The sequence below is a fragment of the Poecilia reticulata genome, linkage group LG9 (assembly GCF_000633615.1).
Source record: "Poecilia reticulata strain Guanapo linkage group LG9, Guppy_female_1.0+MT, whole genome shotgun sequence".
Classification (NCBI taxonomy): domain Eukaryota; kingdom Metazoa; phylum Chordata; class Actinopteri; order Cyprinodontiformes; family Poeciliidae; genus Poecilia; species Poecilia reticulata.
The window spans coordinates 3,019,320-3,037,408 of NC_024339.1; the positions used below are offsets into that span (position 1 = coordinate 3,019,320).

At 40.8% G+C, this 18,089-nt stretch overlaps 3 protein-coding genes across 4 annotated transcripts in view; 1 reads left to right on the top strand and 2 right to left on the bottom strand.

Moving 5' to 3' along the window:
* The window catches only part of rad9b (RAD9 checkpoint clamp component B), a 14,994-nt gene extending 12,304 nt beyond the window's left edge, over nucleotides 1-2,690 (bottom strand). The window contains exons 1-3 of one of the 2 annotated variants that reach the window (XM_008417242.2): nucleotides 2,393-2,690; nucleotides 2,058-2,128; nucleotides 1,725-1,862 (exon numbers count right to left, since the gene is read on the bottom strand). In XM_008417242.2, coding sequence (XP_008415464.1) covers nucleotides 1,725-1,862; nucleotides 2,058-2,128; nucleotides 2,393-2,426 — 243 coding nt within the window. In that variant the 5' untranslated portion in view covers nucleotides 2,427-2,690. Of the gene's footprint in view, nucleotides 1-1,724; nucleotides 1,863-2,057; nucleotides 2,225-2,392 lie in introns of those variants that run through there. The other variant, XM_008417241.2, reaches the window with a different exon arrangement.
* A 1,066-nt stretch (nucleotides 2,691-3,756) lies between these two features.
* LOC103469522 (ubiquitin-conjugating enzyme E2 G1-like) lies at nucleotides 3,757-8,811 on the bottom strand. Its single transcript, XM_008417243.2, has 6 exons — nucleotides 8,631-8,811; nucleotides 6,844-6,946; nucleotides 6,669-6,766; nucleotides 5,836-6,014; nucleotides 5,601-5,709; nucleotides 3,757-5,519 (listed from the first exon to the last, which is right to left on the bottom strand). Exons 1-5 carry the CDS (start codon nucleotides 8,794-8,796, stop codon nucleotides 5,623-5,625), a joined length of 633 nt encoding a protein of 210 aa, XP_008415465.1. The 5' UTR covers nucleotides 8,797-8,811; the 3' UTR covers nucleotides 3,757-5,519; nucleotides 5,601-5,622.
* Nucleotides 8,812-9,542: 731 nt separating this feature from the next.
* anapc7 (anaphase promoting complex subunit 7) lies at nucleotides 9,543-16,904 on the top strand. Its single transcript, XM_008417244.2, is given in 12 exon segments — nucleotides 9,543-9,605; nucleotides 9,608-9,741; nucleotides 10,338-10,524; nucleotides 10,796-10,915; nucleotides 11,383-11,494; nucleotides 11,833-11,986; nucleotides 12,071-12,213; nucleotides 12,798-12,915; nucleotides 13,041-13,237; nucleotides 13,313-13,537; nucleotides 13,650-13,800; nucleotides 15,845-16,904. Coding segments are annotated over 12 exon segments (1,779 nt in total). The 5' UTR covers nucleotides 9,543-9,557; the 3' UTR covers nucleotides 16,035-16,904.
* The last annotated feature ends 1,185 nt before the right edge of the window (nucleotides 16,905-18,089 follow it).

Here is an 18,089-nt window from a genome sequence, read left to right on the forward strand (position 1 = left end):
CATGGCTCTGGTTCTGGAACCAGTCTCCTTGAGAGGGGCTGGACGTACTTCCACTCTGGAGTTGCCCACGGTGAGAGGCACCGGGCAGGAGTGGGCATACTTGTTGCCCCCCATCTCGGTGCCTGTACGTTGGGGTTTACCCYGGTGAACGAGAGGKTAGCCTCCCTCCGCCTACGGGTGAGGGGACGGGTTCTGACTGTTGTCTGTGCTTACGGGCCGAACAGCAGTTCAGATTACCCACCCTTTTTGGAGTCCTGAGAAGGGGTACTGGAGAGTGCTCTGGACGTTGTAGGGTTGTGTTGGCTCACGCGACTCTGCAATATCACATGGACATCAGGGGCAGTTCCCCTGGATTTGCAGACTGGGGTGGTGGTCCCCTTGTTTAAAAAGGGGGACCGGAGGGTGTGCTCCAATTACAGGGGGTCACACTCTTAAGCCTCCCTGTTAAGGTCTATTCAGGGGTCCTGGAGAGAAGGGTCCGTCGCCGAGGGTTCGAGGCCGAGTGTGAAGCGGCCGGGATGAGGCTCAGTGCCTCCAAATCCGAGGCCTTGGTCTTGAGCCGGAAAAGGGTAGAGTGCCTTCTCTGGGTCAGGGGGGTCGTCCTGCCTCAAGTGGAGGAGTTTAAGTATCTGGGGATYTTGTTCACACATGAGGGAAGAAGGGAGCGGGAGATCGACAGGCGAATTGGGGCAGCGTCTGCCGTGARGCGGGCGCTGTACTGGTCCGTCGTGGTGAAAAGAGAGACGCCTTCCTGGTGAGGTGTTCCGGGCACGTCCCACCGGGAGGAGGCCTCGGGGAAGACCCAGGACGCGCTGGAGGTCTCTCGGCTGGCCTGGGAATGCCTTGGGGTTCCCCCGGAGGAGCTGGAAGAAGTGGCTAGGCAGAGGTTAAGTCTGGGCCTCCCTTCTGAAGCTGCTATCCCCGCAACGAACGAATAATGATTCATGGATGGATGGATGGATGGATGGATGGATGGATGGACGGATGGATGGATGGATGGACGGACGGACGGACGGACGGATGAGTCTGTAGTTATGCTAATTATGCTAAATGGTTGATAATCTCTCACAGTCTACTCACCTCTCTTGGAGAAAAACGGGGCTACAAATTGACACTTGTTTTTTTTCTCTCTCTCTCTTTGAAAACCTGACTATAATTTTTCTTGGCAGCATAGTAACTGCAGCAGTCGTTCTTGTCTTGTTCTAACTTTTGCTGAACACCGTCAAGCGCTAAGCAGGAACGAACCATTTCATGCAGATCCAGGGCGTGTTCAGTGCAAATATGGACTGTGCTTTTTGGTCTGGGAATGGTAACATTTAATTTTTACTTCAAAAAACAATTTTAAAAACATGATACAATTAAATTTGTAATTGACAAGGCCCCGTTCCCCCCCCCCCTATTTATATGATGAAGGAAAAAAAACTATTTGCCCCCTGTCAGTCAGGGGCTCATCTAATTGTCCTAACTTTTCCCCCTTCTACCCAGGCTGGGAATCCTAAAAAGACAGTGACATTTGTATTCACACAATTTTATGGGTTAAAAGCTACACACACACAAAAAAAACATTACAAAGGAATAGGTGTTGGCAAATAAAAACAGTCCTCGTTTGACTTGTCTAGGAACAACAGCTTCTTTTAAAGTCGTGGAAATGGTAAGGAAACATTAAAATAACTCTTTTAGTATTTTCACAAATCACAAACTATTATTAAGCAGGCTGGATTTACCTTCATAACCAGTTTGCATTTGATTGCATCGCTGCCCTGCTTTGATGCTGATTCCAAGCTGTACTGCTGGAAGAACATGGGCGAGAACAGGAAGCAGCCATATGCAGAATGAGCAGAATTTACTGATCTCAGTGCCAGCTTTGGAACGAGAGACAAAGACAACATGATGAGGACAAAATGTGAAACTCATCTAAAATAACCTAAAAGGAAAACTGGTCAGAAATGGTCCAGGGAATGTATACTGCATTATGTAAAACTCCCCCATACACTTTTTAGAAATATATTAAGTAAAACCTCTAAAGTTTTAACCTAGTTTTAGTTAGTATTTCTCACCCCTTTCACCATGGGGTCCAGCCAAAGCTCATTTCCAATCCGTGACAGCGCATGGATAGCCTTACCAAGGGCTGTGAAACAAACGCCAACGCAGTTTATAGTTAGCAGCAGCACCACACTCCCATACATATTTAGAAAAAAAAATCACAATTTTATCGCCTTTTCTGTCTTTAACGACCCGCAGCAACTGCAATTTTCAGATACGTGAGTAAGATACAACTTTAGTAAAGTTAAGTTCAACTTCGCCAGCTAATTCTTAAATAAAATTTATGAAAATTCCTGTTGAAGTAAGTTTAAAAAAATAATTAATTAACATTTTTCCTTGTTATTACAACCTTTCACAGAGTTCCCTTCAATGACGCAGTTCATATTTACGAACAGATAAGCTAACTGGCTAACTATTTCTAAAAGCGTGAAGACGTAAAGAAAGAGGCGCGTGAATCACAGAATGTGCTCCGTAGGCAGCCTAATTTGAAAAACTAACTGAAAAATGTACTCAATGTAGCCACAAACCCAATAACGACAGTGAATGCAGAAGACGCTCATATTTTAGATTAAACACACATCATTAACTCTACATCTTAGCATTACTTCAACACGTTCGGTCAGTTTATATTTAGCACGTAGCATAATTTTAAACTGAATAACATTGTAAGAGACCAGGGAAATCTGTGGCATAAATTTATGGGCTTTATTAACATAAATTAATAACAACACCCACTATTATGCATCATAAACAAAGTGTGTTAAATTCTAGTATTTGTCATCTGTTCATAATTTTTGGAACAGAAGAATGGAGACAGCTCTGAATCACCAATACAGTTGATAAAGCAAAGGCAGAAGAGTAGTTCAATTTCTCAAGACATCAAAATGCAGGATTGTCACGATATTCTTTGTAGAGGTTATAGATCTGAAAACAGCACCATTCATGCTTCTGGAACTCAACATAACTTTTATTGGTATTTCACATTATACAATTTTGAAGTGAAAGAAAACGATGTTTGAGTAAAACCCTGAGAAGTATAGGCCTCCATGTACAGGTAAATCTCAAAATCTTAGAATGTCCTGAAAAATTACATTATGGAAATATATTCCTGCAAATACAGGAATAATTAATCATTTAGATATACAATTTAAATAAAATAAAAATAATTTAAATACCGTTTTAAGTGATTTTAACTTTAATAAAACTCTAAATATATCAATACACCAGTTAAACTCTTCCATTTTTATCTAAACAGTTTACATGTGGGGATACAGCAGACTAGTTAGTCCTTTGTGACTTGGAGGTTTGAGCGTCACATTTTAAGTCATTCTACAAATACATATTTGACTCACTCTCTGCACATCTGTTAAGATTCAGCAGAGATGCAAATGAACTTAATGAGAAATCGGTTTCAAATGCTAGAGAACTTACATCAACTCAGGGAAGATGTTGCTGCTACTTGGCCACCTTATCAAAATGCCACCAGACTTGGTTTTTAAACAGACGTTTCTTTTTCCAGGTGCCTCACAAATGCAACTTGCTTCCTCATCATAAGAAACAATTCTAACAATTCCCGTCAGAGGCCGTCGATATCTGCTCCTGAAACGTGACTCTTTAACTAGCTTCCAATAATCAAGTGGAGGTCTGACATGCTTTCACCCCCAGATGTGTTCGCATTGCTAATGTGAAGCAAAAAAGTACCACACGGGCCACTCGGTTTAAACACTTTATTGAGCAACATGTCCAATATACATTGCATTGACACAAAATGGAACAAAACACTAAAAAAGAAAGAAAGAAAGAAAAAAAAATAGAACAGAAACCTACAAGAAACAAATGGCGGCGCCCTCGGTGGATTACCTGGACACATTACCATTTTCAGAGGGTATTGCTTAATGACGTTTCAAAACGCACCACATCCGCGCCAATACAGTGAACACCGGTCAGAGGAGGTCATGGTGGGTCGGAAAGGTTCTCAAGTGAAAATGGTAATGTCGACAGCAGTGATGTGACCATTATGTCTGCATATACGTATGAACTGTACATGTCACGAGTGGCCAGAGCGCACCAACAGAGGTTTCCTATTTTAAACATAACCTTAACTCATTGACGTCTGGTCAGCTGTCTGAAGTGTTCCTCACAGCGGATGTTAATCATGGCTATCAGTCTGTTACCAACCAGAATATGCTTTTTGAAGTTTTTCTTTTCTAGGTTGTGCTTAGTGAAATATGGAGAACATGTCTAAATTTTACTGGATTTTAACATCTCCAATCATGGAACCCAACAATGTTCCATGATGACAACAGAAACTTTAGACAGAAGAAAGGAAAAGAGATTTATTCAACAATCTAAATCCAGAGGTGAATGTGATTTAATCTGAACACTAATAAAACCAAAAGCGCCATGGAAAAACACAACCACTAATCCAAAGGAACAATGGAGCCTCTAAAATCATGAGCCTTTCCTCAACCGATCAAGAACTCGACCATAAACCCGCTCAAATTAGCTGTGAGTCAAACATGAGGTAAGAACCAGTTCACCACATGTAGAATATTCACAATCTAAGCTTCTTTGTTTGTTTGTTTTTTTTTTAAATCTGGCCATGATTTTTTCAAATCTGAGTTTACGATCACTCACGGACGATTCTAGGGATCCACCTTACTGACTGCCAATCGACACCTTCATGAAGCCTGATCCTGAGAAGTTGGCACAAACCTTCCTGTACCATCTGCTACACCTCACTGAGTTAACATATCATTAAAAAGAACAACTCAAATAAATGTGTAGGTTGTACAAAAAAAAATCCCAGCAAAGAATGAACAACAATAGAGCTATCTAAACGGACTATGCACATTGGAGGGGCATGGCTTTGAACATCTCTAACACGCGCCGGTATTAGAAGAAAAACACCATCGGGAGGCAGTTTCTCAGGAAACACGTAAAAACCCCAAAGGTCGCACGAAAACTTCTCCTGTTTCTTTAAACAAATACCCAACTGTGAAAAAGTGACGCCAAACAAAAAGGCAACGGTGATTTGACGATGGGTTGGAAGAAAATAAACCACACCCACTAACAAAATGTGTCGGGTAGAAGACAATCGGGCCGGGGTTGGTGAAAGGAGGACGAATGGGCGGCTTAATGAGGACAGGCTTTTGTTTTCGGTCTACACAATCTAAATTGCATAAGAAACCTGGTATAAAGTAGAAACTGTTCAGCAGCAGATAAAAAAGCAAGTTCATTTACAGTAGTGACATATCTTACATCATTCTTTTTTCTTTTTCCCAAAATAAATTAAATTAAATATACAATTCCAGGTAGGAAACAGGATAATTTCGCTGGTAGTGTTCTCAAATTGGCTCATCTGGCAGACCGTTCACAGAAACGTGGTTGGGGCCCAACCGAATCCTTTGACTGGCAAAACAAAGGGTGCAAAAGCCTTTTTGCTGAAGTTTTCCCGCTGAAGGCATTTCCTTTAACTGCACAGAAGCAATTGTTAAGAGATTATTACTTTTCGATTTCATGGTTTATGCAAGAGTCGTGCTAAACAGTTCGCTCACCCTGGAATTTACAGCAGACCCCCTAATCGAACGCCATCTCTTGACTTTTCCTTACGCAGCGAGCCACCTTCTTCTTGAATTCTCCATTAGGATCCTCCCTCCATTCTTTCTGTGGGAGCAACATTGCATTATTGAAACAACAACGCATCAGTCCTCCTTAACGACAGAGATCGTGAGATTTTGAAGACAAATACCGATGCGGGGGATAGGGGGAAGGAAACGTAGCGCGACTCACCGCAGCATCCACGTTAGCTGGTGAATCGCTGTTTGGGTCTGCAAGCATGGAGATAACGCTGATCATGATTGTCTCTACGGTGTGGATTGGAAGCCAGCGCTCTTCTGGCTTTTCGTAACCAAACTTGTCTTCTCCTGGCTCGTGCAGAATTGAGATGCAAACGTCCCCGTTCTTTGCAACTGCGAGGGAGCAAGAGATGAGAACTGTTAAAGCTGTAGTATGTAACTTTTATTTTAAAATATCTTTTTTTATGCATTTGTTAAAACTGTCACCATGTCGTGACAGTATAACATGAAATGGACAATCTGTGAAAACGTCGATCCCCTCCACCTCCTCCTTTCCGTCTAAAGAAATGCACCGCTCCCGACCAAAAACAACCAATCGGAGCCAGGAGGAGTGTCTCAGTGCCATCAATCATCCTTGTGCACTCGCTGCTAAATGTGCTAATGGTACAGAAACAACTTACAGTTCGATGAAAACCGTTTATACGCCGTCATTTGTAGGCAAGCTACCTAACCTAAGGATTCACAACAGGATCTGCCAACTGCAGAGCAGCAGAGAGCAAAGGGGGCAGGATAAAGGGGGATGAGCAGAGCTAAGACCCGCCTCATGGCTCTGATTGGTTGTTTCCATCTAGACATGGTAGAAGACTGAGGAGCTAGATTTGTTTTCAACATATTACTTGTCTAATACCATACTGTCTCAAGATGGTGACAATTTCAACAAATATGAAATAAAAACAATAAGCGTTACACAGTGCAGCTTTAAATAAGGAAAACAGTTTGGATCTTTAGTCACAAACCACACAATAATATCTTGAGAGATGTCTTTACCATTTGGATGCCAAATTTCTGTGATGAATTTCATCTTTGGTGGCCGTAGCGGATAATCATAGGGAAAGGTTAGGTATGCCTTGAAAAATCCTCCTTCACTGCAAAACGAAAGGAAAAAAAGAAATGTAAAATAATCATATCTCTTTCCCCCCTTTTTAAATATTTTCTCACTTACAAAAGAGTATCTTGTGGACCAATTATCACAACTTCCCACTTGTATATGTCGTCATCGTCTATCAGACCAGCTGAAAAGCCCTCCACTGGGTTCTTGTTGAGCTCTGGCAGGACATGGAAAAGTTATGTTATGAAAAGAGTCTGCAAAAAGATAACAGTAAACTTGTATGGCTTTACTACAAAAGTTTAAAAAGAGGATTTTATCAGAGCTGAGTATTAAYTTCACACCACACCAAACTCTTTCAAAATGATATTCAGCTTGTGAATGCTAAATATGGATGCCATGATAATTTGGCTAAAGACTTTACTTGACTGCTAGATTACCAGTAGGTCAGATATGAACAAAACAGATTTTTTTGCCTCATTAAAAGGATCAAAACTACTTAAAATTAAATTTGGTAAGTCAGGTCTCAAAGGGAACGTTGAAGGAAGAGAATGACCATCAAACATCCGCCAAATATTAAGAAATATTAAAAATGATAATCAGTGTTGAAGTAATATACAAATGTGAACAATAGTGAAGAGATCGTCAACTCATTGATTGATACAGTAAAATTTAGGGGTGCACTGATTGCAGTTTTCTGGCCGATTACCGATCTTTTAAAAAGCCTAACATACCGATTCCGACTTTGGTCGATACCAACTTTTTGTCTGAAATGTTGCTCAAAATATCAAGAAAGTTGCCAAATTGGCAACAATGGGGTGACTATTGTTAACTGTAAATGTGCAGACATGACCTGGTTGGCCGGTTTGTCAAACCTCTCTCACGGGAGAAAAGGAAAGCACAGTGGTTGGTTTTTAGGCCTTTCCTGAAGTTGATAACATTGATGGCTAAGATCGGCTTCACGTGTAACGATCCGCCAATCACCAATCTCCCAAAATTAGGAAACTGGCACAGATAAATCGGTGCACAATGAAAGTATATCTTGAAGTATTGGGCAATGAGGGAAAAATACATCAGCCCTTAAAACTGATGTTAGCTTGAATTAAACCCCATTTCTGTAAGTTCTGCAAAAATATAGCAAAAATAGCCCTCCACCCCCAACCAGAAATTAAATCAGTATCCTATTGATCTATAAACCTTGCCCTGAGTACCCTATATTTGAAACAGAGTTTAAACAGCCTGATAAATGATAAGAAATGTAGATGTTTTTTTCTATAGATGTTACCCAGCTCCATTTCAGCAGACATCCAAATGTTCGGCATCATCATAAAAAAAAAATCACATGCCCTTCCAAATAAACTGGTTACAAGAATACCAAGCGTCAAACTAATACATTTAACAGCCTCACAGACTAATATATGGAATATGACCTTAAATATGTAAAATAAGAGTGTGTATCGATTTCTACTAATTGTTTACAGATGTAGTAACTTGTACCCCGATACAAGGATCGGACTACTTGCAACTATAATTAGCCTCATTAGTGATCAAGGCATGAGATGTTCTTGGATTGATTATTCCTTTGTTCTATCTGACAACTAATACCAAACTAGCTAGCAGCTAGCAGGGTTCTCGGTACGAGTATGTACTAGTTTAGGTGGTTATTTTGTCATTTTTAGTTCTAAATTTATGTGTTGAATCGTAAAAGTGATTAGCTAACCAAAGCAGCTTAGCAACACGCTGAGGTGTATTGATAAAGGCACCCTTCATGCTGCTGTGTTAGCTCCCCGAGCTCAGTCCTATGGCGTAAACAGCGTTCCTTGTAGCTTACAGAAAAGCTAACGTTAGCGTAGCGGTTACACACATAACCTTTGTTTCGTCGTCAAGACTAATGGTTATATTACCTGCTAATTGTTTTCGAAGAAGTAATGCTGATTGTTCGGTCATGGTACGCGAACGGAACCGAGGGAAAACACTGTCTGTAGACAAACACCTTCGGAAAACCAGAGCTAAAACTGGGACAGAAACGAGGCGCTGCGCTGCCAACTGCTGGCTATTTAGACACAACATTCATCTGCTGGATGGGAAGTGTGCGCATGCGCATCTTTATATGCCCAGAAAACAATGTTTTCTCAAAAATGTACAAGTTCTTGTCTGAGAGCGTGTTTTCTACACACCCTAAACCAGCTCTCTTAAACTTTCCCACTCTTGATTAGTATGACACATAGTGCATTTTTTGACAAAGGGATTAGCATTGTTCATCATTGTATTTTTGGCTGTTTGCATTTATTGCTGGGTACAAAAATAAGGGAATTTTAACTCAACACGGGATAAAATATGCAGAGTTAGTAAAATATATAATTATATTCTCGTGAGGAGTTAAAATTCACTTATTTTGTACTCACAACTAAACGTGTATTTTGGAATAAATTTTTTTTAGACATGTTACCAAATAAACATAGATATCATACATAATAAAAATAGGATACAAAAAATTATATCGAATTTCTTTCGGAGCGTTTTACATATTTTACCTAATGTCTTTCGCTCAAAAATCTAACAATTTTAAGATGCTTTCAAATCTATCGGAACGATCACAGAAAACCTCAACTCCGTTACTAAAGCATTAATAAAAACACAAAACCTTAAAACTTTAAGAAAACGGTAGTAAAGTAAAGTCAACAAAAATAGTTTGCAAACTGCAGTCAACAAAATACTTAGGACGTTATGTATTATTTTTGCGGCTGTAGAAAAAGACGAGCTACTGAGGTGTACCAGAAGGCAGCAGTAGACGGAAGGAAGACTGAGCGGCGCCATATTTAATACATCCGATGCTAGCCACCTTTAGCTGTTTGCTGATTGAAACTTTAAACTGGACACGGAAAGGTTCAACAAGCCCTTGCTTTTCTCCAAAATGAATGTAGTGGATCATGTTCGGGATATGGCTGCAGCCGGCCTTTACTCCAATGTCCGCATATTGAGCAGTTTGTTGCTGACGATGAGTAATAATAACCCGTGAGTAATATCAGTCAGTAATATCAATGTGGGGCCCGTCTAGTTCCTGATAAGTGTGCTTCAACACTAATATTGTCATGTTTTCTCTCCTTGGTGGTGACAGTCTAACTCTAACTAGTCAACGACGGTTAACAGTAATGATTATATCTTTCACAGAGCTGTGTTTTGATTATAACCTCACGAAATTAGGTCGAGAAATGATTCTAAATCACGGATGCACATGTAGGTCCCAAGATGTAGTCGTATGTAGACTCTGAAATGTAACGATGTTTCCAGCAGTTAAAACATCCGTGGTCGTTTAACTTTTTTTCCGTTGATATTTTTCCATATTCCTCCTTTAGTCCTCATATTTTACGGTGGATTATTTAAACGTTAACTGATTGGAACAATTATTTACCAAGACAGCAGTAAAACAATAAAAATAACTTTTACTCTTTGCTACTGTATTTATTATGCTGGCAGCATCTTGCATATACCAAATTGGTTGCTTTTCTCCTATGCCATATAAATTCATAGTCGGTTTTAATTGTTTAACATTGATTCTAGTGCATTGTTTTGATTCATTGCTAAAGTAATCTGCGGGTGTATAATTCCAGAGAGCTGTTCTCACCGGCCCAGAAGTACCAGCTGTTGGTTTATCATGCTGATGCCATCTTCCATGATAAGGAATACCGCAATGCTGCCTGCAAATACAGCATGGCTCTGCAGCAGAAGAAGGTGCTCAACAAAACATCCAAAGTTCGAACCTCGACTGGTGGAGCTGCTGCCAACATCCAGGCACAGGTTAGTTTTGTTTTGTTGGCACCTTATTGTGTCTTGTTCAGGGTTTCCTCCAGTGTATTATAAGCCTGGCATTCACATAACARGAATGGTGAAAGGAGTTCAGCGGATTTGCGCCGTTTTATTCTTTTGAGCTTTTAAAAGAACCTTTCTCTCATGGAACATGCTGCATTTATACATCTCGTATTTTGACTTCTTAATTAAATTATAACAGCCGTACCGGCTGCTGTGACGTTCAACAGAATCTTGGTTGCATTTTTTATATTTCTTTCAGAGTTTGCCGTCAGAAATCGAGGTAAAGTACAAGATAGCTGAATGCTACACCATACTGAAACTGGATAAAGACGCCATCGCTGTTCTGGACGGGATCCCGTCAAGACAAAGGACTCCAAAGGTAGAGTTGTTCCTTTTTGAATGGAGAATCAGCTGTGAACGAGCAGAATCCCAACCAGGACCACGTCTCTGTCTCTTTCAATCGAGCTTCTTATTTAATGGAAACGTCGCAATTGTGAAATAGTTTTTTATTTTCTTGGCATTTGTGGAAGATCGACAAATATCGACACATTTGTAACGGAAACGCAGCGACGGGCAGAGCAGCATGAGTCCAGATATTTGTGTGACAGAAACCTGGACTTGAGCTTATCATCTAAAGCTCAGCTGGRTCTACTGACAAAAGCAGCGTATTATCTAAACACCGTTGTTGTCAGAAATGCAGTTGCATAATAGGAAATGCCGCAGAGCTCATGATATGAACAAATAATAAACTGAGTGTATTTTTGCTTTAACGTTTTTGTGGAATAGTGTCTGATATTGTTGTGATTCTGTTTTTTTTTGTTTTGTTTTGTTTTTTTCTGTACCCAGATCAACATGATGCTGGCTAACCTGTACAGGAAAGCCGGTCAGGAACGCTCGGCCGTGACGAGCTACAAAGAGGTGCTCAGACAGTGTCCGCTCGCCTTGGACGCCATAATCGGTACGCACAGATATTCACAAACACAGACTCACTGACATTTCCTTGATGGAAACGAGTTTCAAAACAATTTAAAAAAAAAAAAATCCATGTCAAAATTGGTTTATTTTTACAAAACTGCAATGCAAACAGTTCTTTTGCATCGCACGTCTCACATGATCATCAACCGGACGTTGTCACTGGTGCAAACCACAAAGATGACAGGAAGTAGTTGGAGGACGACGGCGCCCCATGTTTATTTATTTATTTATTTATTTATTTTACTGTCTTGTCATGTGAACAAATGTATTCCTTTTTTTAAAATTGTGTGGGATGTTTGAAATTCTCTCTCTCTCCTCCAGGTCTTCTCTCTCTGTCGGTGAAAGGAGCGGAGGTCGCCTCCATGACCATGGATGTGATCCAGAATCTCCCCAACCTGGACTGGCTCTCTGTGTGGATCAAAGCGTACGCCTTCATCCACGCCGGGGACAACCAGAGAGCCATCAACACTATCTGGTGAGAACGGGTTTGATGTTTCCTCCCAGCTGGCCGCCTTCCCTCCGCTTCCCTAAAATAAACCGTCCGGCCGCTCTCCTTCAGCTCTCTGGAGAAGAAGTCGCTGCTGCGGGACAACGTGGACCTCCTGGTGAGCCTGGCCGACGTCTATTTCAGGGCAGGCGACACCAAGAACGCCATTCTTAAATTTGAACAAGCTCAGATGCTGGACCCGTACCTCATCAAAGGTGTGAAGCATTACATTTTGATTTTATTCACAAACAGCTCAGACAATTAATCGACTAGAGATAATTGTCAACTAATTTAGTAATTGATTAATCATTAACTGAAGTATACAGAGCAGTAATTAAGCCAAAAATGTCTGAAAATATCTATAGTTTGCATTTAAGACACTTTTTCTATAAATATGTTCTACCCAAAATTCCTCAATGGCATCATTATAGCAACACCTGTAAGAAAAAAAACACACCTTTTGCTATCCATTTATTAATTGGTTAATTCAAAAATAGTCAATAGGCCAACACTGTATTCATGTTAAGTCAAGTAGAAATATTGTGTTTTAGCTGCGTCCTTTTGCTGTAAATGGTTAAAGGTTCACTACTGGAACGCTGTGTTGAGATGTTTTTCTGTTTTAAAAATGAATTGAATTGTTTACTTGCATCTATTAATGTCTTTCTAATATTTCATTTAGGAAAAAAAAGGCTTAAATGAAAAATCTGGAGAATGTGCCAAAAAAAATTGTATCCAATTAATTGTCAGAATAATCGATTATTTGAAACGATCGTTAGTTGCTTCTTCTTCGGACCTGCAGGTATGGATGTTTACGGCTACCTGATGGCCCGGGAGGGACACCTGGAAGACGTGGAAGTCCTGGGAGGACGGTTGTTTAATATTTCTGACCAACACGCTGAACCCTGGGTGATCTCTGGGTGAGTCTTTGGACGCAACAAGGATGTTGATTTAAGACATCGTCAGCCTCATTTGGTGACGGTGTTTTCTGCTCGACTGGTGTAAGGTTTTTAAATGTGTGTGTGTGTGTGTGTGTGTTGTTCAGCTGCCACAGCTTTTACAGCAAGCGCTACTCCAGAGCCCTCTACTTGGGGGCCAAAGCCATCCAGCTGAACAGCAACAGCGTCCAGGCCCTCCTCCTGAAGGGGGCAGCACTGAGGAACATGGGCCGAGTTCAGGAAGCCATCATCCACTTCAGAGAGGCCATGCGGTTGGCGCCTTGCAGGCTGGACTGCTATGAAGGTACGGCTTGTTTGTATAACTCCTGTCTGACGGTCCGGAGAGTATTTCTGATCTGCATTTGTTCAACACCTTCAGGTCTGATCGACTGCTACCTGGCGTCCAATGGGATTCGAGAAGCGATGGGAATGGCGAACAATATCTATAAGACTCTGGGGGCCAACGCACAGACTCTGACCATCCTGGCCACGGTGTGCCTGGAAGACCCGGTGACTCAGGAGAAAGCCAAAGCTCTGCTGGACAAGGCCCTCGCTCAGAGGCCCGACTACACCAAGGCTGTGGTGAAGAAGGCCGAGCTGCTCAGTGCGTCCCGGTTGCTACACAAACCTTAGATTACACGTAGGACACCAAGTCAGTTTAGAACATGACAGGGTCGTCATCTGCACACTAATGGAATAATTCTCTGTTTGTGAAGATCGGGAACAGAAATACGAAGAAGGGATCGCGCTCCTGCGGAATGCGCTGGCCAATCAAAGCGACTGCGTCCTGCACAGAATGCTGGGAGATTTCCTGGTGGCAGTCAATGATTATCAAGAGGCCATGGACCAGTACAGCATCGCTTTGAGGTAAATTTTTTTATTTTTTTATCCCCTTTGTGTAGCACATTTCATCAACAAGACAGTTCAAAGTGCTTCACACAATTAAAGACACAGTAACCAACTAGAACATTCCTGAAGAAATGTAAAGGGGCCTGACGAAGTGTGTGTGGTTGTCCAACCCGAATCTCAAGCTGTGTTGAAGAGTTTGGTCTCGCAGGCCTCAACTTTGAGCTTGAAACGATAAAAAGCAAAAGAAATGTGCAGAATTGGGTAAAAATGTCTGGTTAGCTAACATGCTGTCAGTAGCATGTGGGCTATCATTATCATCTTGACTTGCAGTAATGTCCTCCATGTGGCCTGCAAACAGTAGCGTATGAGCTAAAATTACCAAAAAAATGCTAACGTTAGCTAAAATGATGCAACAACATGGGGGTTATCGCTATCATTTTGGCTAACATTGACCTGCACCTTTCAGTATGCTAAGTTTTCAGGGGTCACCAACCTTTTTGAGCCTGGGAGCTACTTCACGGCTCCAGAGCAACACGAAGGGCTACTTTTCTTGGCTCAGCCTTTATAACAATAATACATATGATTACATGCCGTCTAATAATATTAATGTTRGGGACTATTCACAATAGTTATCAGTAATTATTACCATGGCAGCTATGGTTAATTGCTATTATGTGATCAGAAGTTCTTAGTTCAGTTTTAAGTTTGATTCCCTTTCTTAGCTTTTCTCTGTGATTCTAAATTTCCCACAAGTGACTGACAGTCTGGATTATTGCAGCTGCTGGACGCACTGAGATTTTCCATTAGATATAAAAAGAAAAGTTATTGTATATTTTTATTGTCCTCTTTATTATTAGCAAATTGTGCAGAGAAAAAAATGTCCGACAGATTATAAGGTAGCACAAAAGTATCCCTGCACCTGACCTGTAAGTGAGCATCTCTCCAATGCGCATCATGTGCGCGTCGCACAAAACCAGCGCAAACTTAAACCACTAAAGCAGCGAAGCCTTTTTAACACAAACGATGCTAAATACTAAGAAATACATGGAAGCGGAGCCGACCTGTGATCCATGGAAAGAGGAGGATGTTGATCCAGGTTCAGGTGTCAGACGTGCAGAGGAGGAGAAGGTGAAGCAACATTGTTTACTTAGTTTTTACTCTTTTGGAAAACGTTTCAACTAGATTAAATTGTTTAACACACAGTGTTAGAGCGACGCTAAGTAGGAGCAGCAGATGTCAGCTAACGGGTGACCCGCTAACTGTCCAGTTCGGGAAACATCAAAAAACTCATAACCGGCGACCCGTCAGAACCGAACACGGTGAAAAGCTCAACCGGAATCCGAACCGCTCCTAGAACTGCGGGAGGTTCAAACTCTGCTCATTCAGTTTTAGCTTACAGAAAAAACGCCGAGCCGCCAAATAAACAAAAGCAAACTGACCAATGAGATTTAAGCGCTGGGTGCTCTTTGACCCCTACAGACTCAGATGTGCTCTACGTACAAGATGTTTGACGCTTGATATATATTTTTTCTCCACAATTGTAATTGTAAAGAGGGTTCGATAATTAAAATTTCAGAAATTATTCATTTTTTTTAAACTTCAAGTTAAAAAAAGACCTAAGAGCTGCTCCCACTCTAAGCTAGGCAGAGAGGGAGCAGCAGGCGCTGCGGCCCTCCGATAACATCCTGCAGGCGCATATTCTGAACTTTAACCACAGAAGAGTTTTATGCATAAAAATGTACATTTAAATTTTTTTAAATAATTAGTTGTTTTTTTTATTCTGAACATAAACAAATTTTACTACTTCAATGTAAAAATATTAAATAATTTATTTGGCAATGCTCCCTAATGAGAATGGCTATTTTTAGAACTGGGGCCGCGGGCGACGGGGGACCAACGCGGTGCCACCAACGGGGCACCGCGTTGGTGGCCCCTGGTTTAGCTGTAATATCTCATTTAGCTAAAATACTATCATTAGCATGTTCACCTTCGTTTAATGTACTCCATCCAGATATTAAAACTCAGAGCTGTGTATTTTTAACTCTTAGTGTTGTCCTTCCAGCTTGGATCCTAATGACCAGAAGTCATTGGAGGGCATGCAGAAAATGGAGAAGGAGGAGAGCCCGACGGACGCTACGGTGGAGCTGGACGGCGACGACATGGAGGGCAGCGGGGAGGACGGCGATCTGGAGGGCAGTGACAGCGAAGCGGCTCAGTGGGCCGACCAGGAGCAGTGGTTCGGGATGCAGTGACCCCAGGGTCACAGAGAGGGGCCCTCAGTTAGCACACCAGAAGCCTTCAGCCGCTGAGGAAGTTAAACTCCCACCCCGCCCCCTGGTGGCACCCTGGAGGTGATGCAGCTGCTGATTTCTTAGAAGACCCTGGTTGAAGCAGTTTGCAGAGAATAAAACACTGAGCAACCTTTAAACTCTGAGGTTTCTGTTGCTGTATTTTACTTTATAGAGCTGCTACTCAGATTCTGCTTAATGCAGAGCTCAAGCCAAACCTGTTTCTCCATTCGTTCTGCCAACTTCACCAGCTTCAGTCAGAGGCTACTTGAGCTTTATTTACCCTTTCCAGTCACTGCAGCGGTTTAATAAAAGCACCCAGAAAATCAGTAGATCCTTCAGTTTGTAGCGAGAAATGTAAAGAAAAAACGAGTGACATCTTGTCTTTTTAGTCTCTAAATGATTATATGTTTGCTTTTTTGTACTGTACAAAACAAAATCTAACTATTAAACTGCAGTCTGCTCTCTATTCAGAAGCGTGTTCAGGTCGTTAAGCGATAGACGTGTATGTTCTAATTTGAGTCTGACCTGATGTCCACTGTGCCACACCAAGACATGAAAATGCCTGGACTTTGTGACAGTATTTTGGCTTCTTTTTATACTTGTTTGTTTGTTGGTTTGTTTTTTTGTCTAATATTCATTTCAAATATTTTATGGGTTTTGCCATAACATGCTTTGTGTGTGTTGACTGTACTAAGAAAAAGAGGAAAATAAACCCATGGTCAGCTGATTACATTGTAAAGTTTCCCTTAACAAGCATATAAGTGAAATRTTTATATTTTTGTACATATTTTAATAAATGTATAATAAACCTTGTAAAGATTCTGGCATGCATTTAACAGCCTTGTTTCTTGTGTTGGATCTCATGAAAGCTAAAATCTGTCTGGAGTAAAACCTAGCAGGAGTTCTTGATTCAGCTCAAAGACCTTTTCACCTTTTTGTCAATTTGAGATCTCAGTGCTGAGGTTTGCTAACTGAGGTTAGCAAAGCAGCTAGCATCGCAGCACTGGGAGCTACACGAGATTCTTCTCACAGTGTGGTAAAGAGGGAATGATTGGATGAAAGACTCAGAACCAGGCACCAAATGAAAGTCTGGTCTCATTAATCATAGTTTTTGATTTAGAAAAACCTTTTACTCTATTTTTCATTTACCGTTCCAGACAGATTTGTATTCTAACATCATGCTAACATGAGGACACCATTCATGAAGCTTGCTTTATTGCTGCTTGCCAGATGAAACAGCTTTAACTATTGATTCTATAAGTAACCAGTTCAAATTGAATGACTGAATTGGGAAGAAAGTGTTAATCTTAGCTCTCATTCCTTCTTCTTAATTATGCTTTTATTTAAATAGAGGTGCATAACTACTTACTGGTACATTTATTTGAGCAACTATGTGGGAAAAAGAAAGTACTTTTAGGAATATTTATACTGTGCTGGATTTTTATGTTTGAGTAAAATTTCTGGCTGCTCGACCCACTGTGACTAACTTCACTGAATGAAAACCAAGCTTGTTTTGACCAAAATGCACCAGACACGGACACAAATTTAGAATTTATGTAGAAGTGAGGCCTCTTGTTTGTACACAAGCTTTGTTAGAATATTTTTTTATTTGCTGAACCTGTTGAGCCATTTGGGAATGAAGAAAACACAGTAAACACTATTTATTGTCACTGGAAGTACTTTACCCTCTGACACGCACATATATATATATATATATATATATATATATATATATATACTGTAGTAAATGATAGATTGATAAAACAAATTCTGGTTGAATTTGACATTTTGTAATTGTTATTTGTATGTCTTATTTACTTTTAATTTTAGTCTTGCACATGACATGTTTTATCATCTGATGACATCATCAGTTACTCAGTACTTAAGCAGTCTTTTCAGGAATGTTTTTTTACTGGACGGCTACGTTTTTATTTGAGTAAAAATGTTGAGGCAGTGCTGCTTGTCCCCACCTGTGTATTTCAGGATTCTGATATCAGCTGGTTGCGTTGCTGCTGT

Bases quoted from the DNA above. Each gene is read 5' to 3' on its own strand.
- LOC103469522 (XM_008417243.2), bottom strand. From the start codon at position 8,796: ATGTTGTGTCTAAATAGCCAGCAGTTGGCAGCGCAGCGCCTCGTTTCT. The intron at 6,947-8,630 runs GTAATATAACCA...ATGTCCTGCCAG, and splicing joins TCTTCGAAAACAATTAGCAG to AGCTCAACAAGAACCCAGTG. The intron at 6,015-6,668 runs GTAAAGACATCT...GCTCCCTCGCAG, and splicing joins AGAAATTTGGCATCCAAATG to TTGCAAAGAACGGGGACGTT.